Here is a 7878-nt window from a genome sequence, read left to right on the forward strand (position 1 = left end):
TGGCGCAGCCCCTCCGCCTGTCCCGAGTGCCTTTCCCCCCTCTCCACCTGGGAAACTCGTACTCGGGTGTCAAGACCAGCTCAAGGCTCTTGGCAGGAGTCAGAAGACACCAATTCTAGTCCCGGTCTTGCCTGTAAACGGAGCGAATCAGACCAGATAATGCTGCAGACCTTTCCCAGCTCTGCCTTTCACAAGTTCATTTCTTTATTCAGCAAACATTTCCTGAGACCCGCTCCATGTGGGCCAGGGGTGCCGTGGGAGCCGAGTGGAACTCCCTAACCCAGCCACGCGAGCAGGAGCAGCTTCCCAGATCAGGGGCGTTCGAGTAGGACTCTGCTGGGGTTCGGCAGCAATGGGCACCCCTTGCACCTCAGTTTCTTAGTCTTGGGATTTCTGTGGGAGTCGATGAGCTGTAGCTAGCTTTTCGAGGCCCAGCGCAGAGCAGTGGATCAGCGAGTCTTTACTGAATTGGAGTGGAGGAGGAGGTGGTGCTGGGGGTTGAGGCTCTGTCTCCTGATTTGGGGACCTACCCTCCTCCTCTGTCTTCTTCCTGCCTTAATCCCATACTTAGCCCTTCAGAGCATTGAGAATTGGGGTGGCGGGGCAGCGGGTCCCAGGTACACTAGCAATAACCCCGGGTGTGGATGCCACAGCTGCTGAGTGCCAGCACCAGCCGGGCATGTCATTTCAGTTCATCCTCAGGAGTTCATTGCCATTGCCCACACGGAGCTCAGAGCGTTCCCAAAGGTGTGAGCTGTTTCCCGAGGTGTGAGGGGAACTCTTCACTCAGACAAGGGGTCTGTTCTCTCTTCTTCCACGCACAGCTCCAACAGGGCCGGGCACCCAGGAGGGGCCTGGGGACTTAGGTTGCTTAACATTCTTAGAACAACAGCACCAAAAACTGAGACTCTGATGGGTCCGTGATGCAGCCAAGGCCACACAGCAAACCGGGTGGTGGAGCTGGAGTTGCCCAGGATTCCCAGGTCCTAGGGTGACTGACTGGTCAAGCGGGAGGAGGAGGAGTGGCACTTGGGTCACCACTCTTCAAGCACTGTCTGTTCTTTTCCCTCAGACCCAGCTCCCTCTCCGTCCCTGCAGCCCAGCACCTCCCTGGGTGCCCAGATCAGGCTTAGCAGCTGTTGCCTGCACCACTGCACAGCCTCTGAAAGCTCCACACGGCCCGTCCGTAAGCCTGCCTACACCACACTCCTCTTCAACCGCTCCTCTCCCCAAGTATACGGGCCACTCTCCCTAATCCGGCTCTCAAGTCCCTTCTTCACCTGGACCGTGGCCACTGTCCACTTGCATCACGCCCAGTCTCCGCCCTCTCCCAGACGATGAGCTTTTTGGAGGTCATAACCTGGGCTCTCTTGTCCCCGGGCCTGCGCCCCCCTTGCTTGTATCACCCTTTGCCTTTTATCTAATACTCGCTTCCTTCATGTCTCGACGAGGCATCACTTCTTCTGGGAAGTCGTCTTGGCCCCAGGCAGGGTTAGGCCTCCTCTGGGTTCCCATGGACTTTAGCTTCCCTTCATCACACAATCTACACATAATGTCTAAAAGAAACATAGCGTGAGCCACAAATGCAAGCTACATATGCAATGTACAATTTTCTAGAAGCCGCAGTAAAAAAGTAAAATGAAACAGGTAAAATTAATTTTAATAACTCAGTAGGTCCAAAATATTATCATGTCATCAATGAAAAAATAAATGAGTGCCCTGGCCAGATGGCTGGGTTGGTTGGAGCATCATCCCATATACCAAAAGTCACAGGTTTGATTCCTAGTCAGAGACCAAACCTAGGTTTCGGATTTGATTCCCAATCAGGGCATGTATGGGAGGCAACAGCTCAACGTCTCTCTCTCCCTTCTTCTCTCTTTAAAAATAAATTTAAAAATATCCTCAGGTGAGGGGGGAAAAACAAAAAAGGAAGAAAAAAGGTAAATGAGCTATTTTATGACCATTAATATTAATAAGATATTTTACATTTTTTGTACTATGTCTTTGAAACCCATGTACACTACATTTTACACATATAGCACCTCTCAATGTAACCCAGTCACATTTGAAGAGCTCAGTAGCCACATGTGGCAGCCACATTGGATGAGTGCAAGGGTGAGCCTCTTAAGGGCAGAGCCGACCCTGAGTGGGGTGTCTTGGTCCTCAGAGCCCAGCTGTATTTTGCATTAACCGTCGCATCGTGGTTAAAACCTGGGCTGGGAGCTCAGCTTTGCCATTTAACAGCTGTGTTACGTTGGCCACTCCCACTGGGCCTCCGCTCCCTCATCTATAAAGCGGTGATGATAACATTTTCAATATGGCCCATAATGTTAACATGAATTACGTATTTTTACAGATACAGTTTATAGACCTATACAGACACAAAACCCAAGGAGAAAAATAGCTGGTCCGTGAGTGCACAGGATGCGTGGAGGGACTCCTTTGCCCTGGCCTTTTGCCCTGATTGAATTTGGGGCCTGAGCCTGTGCTCCCCTCCCCCTCCCAGAGTCCTGTTCTGAGCAGAGTCAGACAGATTAATGCTGGTGGACCCAGGGACTGAAGGCTGTTGAGCTTGCTGGGGGTTATACTGTGCCAAGGGAATGACGGTCTGTAGACTGGCTGAGGATCTCTTGTCCATTTGGTCAGGGGACGGGGGCAGCAAGTACGTGGTAGGGTGGGCATAGGGCCAGGCTGCAGCCTAGGACTCTGGGTGTGCTGGGCTCCCTGGTTCTCTGCCAGGCCAGGGCTGGGGCCCGAGTCTGCTTAGGCCTTGGGGACCTATAGGGTCAAGCAAGCCTGATTGCCACTCCTCTTTTCTCTCCTCACGCCTTTCAAATCTCCTGGGAGGAAGTGGGCCTAGAACCGGACCACAAAGCACAATAGGGAAGGGTAAGAAGCAGGGGGTTCTGGAGTGGGCAAGGGTGTGGCTGATACGCGAACAAGGCCCACAGATCAGATATTAATGGTGGGAAGAGCTAACATTTATTGAGCACTTACTGAGTGCAGTGTGCTCATCCCACTGAATCTCACACTCTTCCCCTTCGGACATCCCGTTACCAGCTCGGGGACAGGTAAGTGAGCTGGAGTTTAGAGGGTGACAGCACTCGCCCACAGCCCCACAGCTGGTAAGAGCCGGGGCTGAGCTTGCAGCCGGCTGTCTGGCTCCAGAGCCCACCTTCGTAACCAGACATCCGTGTCCTCATCAAGCTTCCTCCCAGGCCCATCATCTCGCCAGACCCTACTAAGGGCTCAGACTGAGGAGCAGTAGCCCAGGCCCAGATACTTGCCGCAGACCTGTGTTTGTATTCGCTGCAGAGGAGAGCAGCACAGCACCTGAGAGATGCCAGGTGCTTTGCGGCTGTTACTTAGGGACTCCTCGCAGAAGCTGTGAGTTCACGTGGATTAACTGTAAGACGAGGAAGCTGAGGTTCAGCGAGGTCAGAGCTGTTAAGTGGAGGACGGTGACTTGAACTAGGGTGGGTGGGACTCCACCATCAGTGTACAGGAGCTACCACCCCTCACAACTGATCACCCGCCCCAGAGAGGTTTTCTGAGTGAGAGGACTCCTGGGGCCAGCCCCGCCCATGGGCTGTTGGGACAATGGAACCAGCATCTTCCTCAATGGCTTGAAGCTATCCTCTAGGTGCCCTCCCTGCTGCCCCAGGGGACCATGCTGGGAGTCGTCTCCTGCAGGTGGTAGTGGTCCTGTGAGCACAGCAGGCCCTGCTGAGGGCAGCTGAGGGTCCAACACCAGGAATGGGACTTGGGAGGTTCCAGAGGCGGCAGCAGCTCCAGTCACTGATGCTTACTCTGCGCCCAGCTGCCTGGGTTTCCACCCAGACTCACCCTGTTGTGGGAGAAAGACACCATTATGTATTTATAACCCAACCCAATTCATGCCAAGGGGGCGGGGAGGACACAGTAATGGAGAGCCTTGGGGCATTTCAGAGTCTTCCCAGGGGACACGGTGCTGGAATTGGTTCTTGGAGAGCTTGCTGATTGCACAAGAGAGGGGAGGGCATTCCAGGAAAAAGGAACAAGGCCTGGAGGCAGGAGCTACTAAATAGATGTGTATTCTTGGGGCAGGTGGGTAGAGAGTTGGCAGACTGGCAAGGCCAAGATCTGAGGATCCTAGAACGGCCAGCTGAAGAGCGGAGAGGCACCTGCTGGTCGGGCCCACCAGGGCCTGTGGCAGCTGCAGGAGGACAGGCCTCCCAGCACTGCCTGTTGGAGAGCTCAGCAAAGCCCAGGCCAAGCCCTGCACAGCACAGTGCTTCCTGGGCCTTCTGTAGAGGAGGGTGCAGATTCTTTTGGGCCAGGCCTGGTGAGGGCTGTGGGAGGTTTGGCAGACCTTCACTTCAGCCCCACCCCTCCCGAGGGCAGCCCTGACGGGGGGTTTGGGGGATGAGGGTGGGAACAGCAGTCACCAGATCAGATGCGTGCTGAGGACAGGATCCAGAGTGGGCTCTGCCTCGGGCCCCAAGGGCCCCATGAGGACGTTTGTGGCCCTAGCCCTGTGCCTACTGTACCTGACAGGTGAAGTCAACCCTGGTTCCCAGGTGGGTCTGACTCAGCCCCTCCTGCAGGCACCATGGCCCGGAGCAGGGCGCTGCTGCTCCTGCTGCTGTTGCCGCCACAGCTGCAGCTAGGACTGGTGCTCGCGGTGAGGGCCCCTGTGTTTGGCCGAAACGGCGCCCACAACCTGAGCCCTGAAGAGAACGAATTTGTGGAGGAGGAGCCAGTGCTGGTCCTGAGGCCTGAGGAGCCGGGGCCTGGCCCAGCCACCATCAACTGCCCCCGAGATTGTGCCTGCTCCCAGGAGGGTGTTGTGGACTGTGGCGGCATCGACCTGCGCGAGTTCCCAGGGGACCTGCCTGAGCATATCAACCACCTGTCCCTGCAGGTGAGATGGGCACTGTGCCAATTGTCGCCAGCGGCTGCCCCACACTCACGGCTCCTATCCCAGAACCCCCACACTCACGCTCCCTGCTTGTCCAGAACCCCCAGTGCTCCTGGCTCCCCACCCCCAGACCTGGGGTGCTAGAGCAGGTCAGACACGAGGATCTAGCTCCACGTTGAGGTGTCCCCCCTCTGATCATTGTCTGGGTCACCGAGCACATGACATAACCTGCTTTGTTTCTCTGGGAGGAGTCTTGGCTGAGGCCCATACATAGAGTCAGGCCTTGTCTGAAAATGGACGCAGACCTGCCCAGCAGCTGACCCTCAAACACCCTTGCAGGCCAGGAAAACAAGAGCAAAGTGGACCCTGATAGAGGGCTCTGGCGGCTCAGAGGACAGAGTGTTCTCTCCAGCTGAGGTCTAGGAAGTGGGATAAGGAGTTCCCGATGGGGACTGGGAGTGCTGGGGCACCCCATCACCCTGTGCTGCCCGGTACCCCTGGGGGAGGAAGGGGCTGTACATCCATTTCCAGAGGAGATCAGGTCCAGTGAGGGAAAGTGGCCCGCTCACCACACAGCCCTGTGGGCCTGGGCTGGCAGAGGTGGGAGGGAAAGGGACAAGCTGATGACACACTTATTTTCGGCTCATTCACGCACTCCTCCATTCATACAATGTCTCCTGGAAACCTGCTCTCCACCTCTGGTCCTGTGTGGGTGCTGGGCACATAGGGAGATCTCGGATGTACCCTGCCCGAGGCCCTACCAGGTGTGGGGGAGGCAGTAAACGAAACAAGTAGAGAGGATGCTAGAAGGAGATAGAAGGACTCGTGTGAGCCCAGAGCAGCTCCTACTCTAACTCCCAATCCAAACCGGGAAGGCTTCTGGAGGAGATGGTACCACCCCCAGGTTTTAAAGTGCTGCCAGGGGAGTGGGGAACGCAGCCCAGAAAGGGAACCAAAAGTGGGCCTGTGGGAGAATGGGCTGTCACCCAGTGGGACAAGTCTGAACTCCCGTGGACACCCATGTGTGGTCTCCTAGAATGTGGGACCCCCATGTTTGCTGTGGTCCCTGCTGTGCCTCTTGCAATCAGAGCCAGAGACAGCACCCAGAGCCTGTCTTCTGTGGGGGAGAATCCCCAGAGAAGTGCCCAACAGAGAGAGGGGCTGAGGATGGGTTGGGCCCGCCCCCCCCCGTGCTGCCTCCTCACCACTCCCACCCCTGACCCCCAGAACAACCAGCTGGAGAAGATCTACCCGGAGGAGCTCTCCCGGCTGCATCGCCTGGAGACTCTGAACCTTCAGAACAACCGCCTGACGTCCCGAGGTGAGGGGTCACCCAGAGCCGGGGCAGGGCACCAGGCAGGGGAGAGCCCCACCCTGAGGACCCCGGGTGTGGGAAAGAGCAGGTCTGGGCTGGGCGGCAGTGGGTCCCAGATGTTGCCTAAAAGCTACCCCTGAGGGTCTGGGACCTGGGAGTGGACTCGGGAGAGGATTCAAAGACCTTTGTGGTGGACTCTTCGGGTCACAGAAGGACTTTAGAATCAAAGAGTTGTACAGTCCTCAAGTTTTAAGAAGTGATTCTTTTGCTGCTGATGAAAATAATTTTTATTATAATGGAAATTTTGGAAATAAAGAAAATAAAATAGAAAACAAAAAACCCCAGTCAGTTCTGCCACTTGGAGTTCATCCCTAATGACATTTTGCTATACTTCTTTCCATTTTTAAAAAGCTGCTCTATTGACGTGTAATTTGTATACCATAAGATTTACCCAATTAAAAGGTACAAATTGATGAGTCTTAGTCATTTATCCAGTTGCCCAACCATCATCACAATCCAGTCCAGTCTCTTTCCTTTGCATTTTCTCACGCCTGGCTGAGTGTAGAGTGTAGGCAGTACGACGACGGTAAGTGCTTTGTTTCACTCAGCAGTGAGCTCAGCAGCATTCCTCCTGTTGCTAAAACTCCGTGGTCATCTTTACACGGCAGCTCTTCCATGGAGGGATGCTGCACAGTTTACGTAACTGTTCCCTCTTGTTAGATAATTGGGTGAGTCCCAGCATCTGAGGGTCTGGGAGCCTCGGGACTGGAGAAGGGCCAGTCTGGCTGGGATCCCAGTGACGGGGAGTCAGTGACGGGGAGTCCTGACACTCCATGGGGCAGGGGCAGGCAGTTGGTGGGGAGGCTCCCAGGCTGAAGCCGTGCCCTGCTTTTGACCCTGTGGGGCTGCCCCCAGGGAGCACTCCTTCCTTACTTGGAATATGTTAGTCTGGGTCCTCCATCCCATGGCCTGACCTTCCGGGGGGGGCACCCATTCCCACCCGGTGGCTCATCCCTCAGTAGACACTTCCCATCTGCTTCTCTGAGCTTGGGCCCCTGTGGGCAAGGAGCTGGGAAGGCCTGTTGGGACTGGCTGGGATGAGAGCAGAGCCACACCGGCCTCGGGGCGCGCCCTTCCCAGTCCTGGCAAGTGGGGTGGGCTTGGGGGCTGGTGCTGGTGTGCTCCCCTGTAGCGTCTCCTTCATCCAGGGCTCTGACTGATGCCTGTCCTTTGAAGGGCTCCCCGAGGAGGCGTTTGAGCATCTGACCGACCTCAATTACCTGTACCTGGCCAATAACAAGGTGAGGGGCCTCAGCAGGGAGGAGGTGTGCTGCCCACGCACCCTGGTGTCAGAGGCTGAGTTCAGGGAACTTTCACCAGGACTTCTTCAGGTCCCTGTTGCTGCTCAGACATGGCCCATACCCCACACCTTAACTGGGGACGTCAGAGTGGTCAGTTAATAAAGACAGAAGCCAAGGGGGTGGGGTGATAGCAGGGCTGGTACACTTCCAGGGCTTTGTGGAGGAGATAGCATTTAAAGGGCCATGAAGGGTCAGGCAGGGATCCTGAAATAGAGGGACAGCGTGAGAAAAGGCACAAAGACATTCAGCCTCAATATATCTGGAGTGCCCAGAGCTCTGTCCTGGCCCTTCTCTCCGGAACT

At 55.7% G+C, this 7878-nt stretch overlaps 1 protein-coding gene across 2 annotated transcripts in view; it reads left to right on the forward strand.

Moving 5' to 3' along the window:
- The first annotated feature begins 1922 nt into the window (after positions 1-1922).
- The window catches only part of PODN (podocan), an 18772-nt gene continuing 12816 nt past the window's right edge, over positions 1923-7878 (forward strand). For both annotated transcript variants that reach the window (XM_006768331.2, XM_006768330.2), the window contains exons 1-3: positions 1923-4903; positions 6128-6221; positions 7452-7516. In XM_006768331.2, coding sequence (XP_006768394.1) covers positions 4592-4903; positions 6128-6221; positions 7452-7516 — 471 coding nt within the window. In that variant the 5' untranslated portion in view covers positions 1923-4591. The remainder of the gene's footprint in view (positions 4904-6127; positions 6222-7451; positions 7517-7878) is intronic.

The sequence above is a fragment of the Myotis davidii genome, unplaced genomic scaffold (genome assembly GCF_000327345.1).
Source record: "Myotis davidii unplaced genomic scaffold, ASM32734v1 scaffold79, whole genome shotgun sequence".
NCBI classification, from domain to species: domain Eukaryota; kingdom Metazoa; phylum Chordata; class Mammalia; order Chiroptera; family Vespertilionidae; genus Myotis; species Myotis davidii.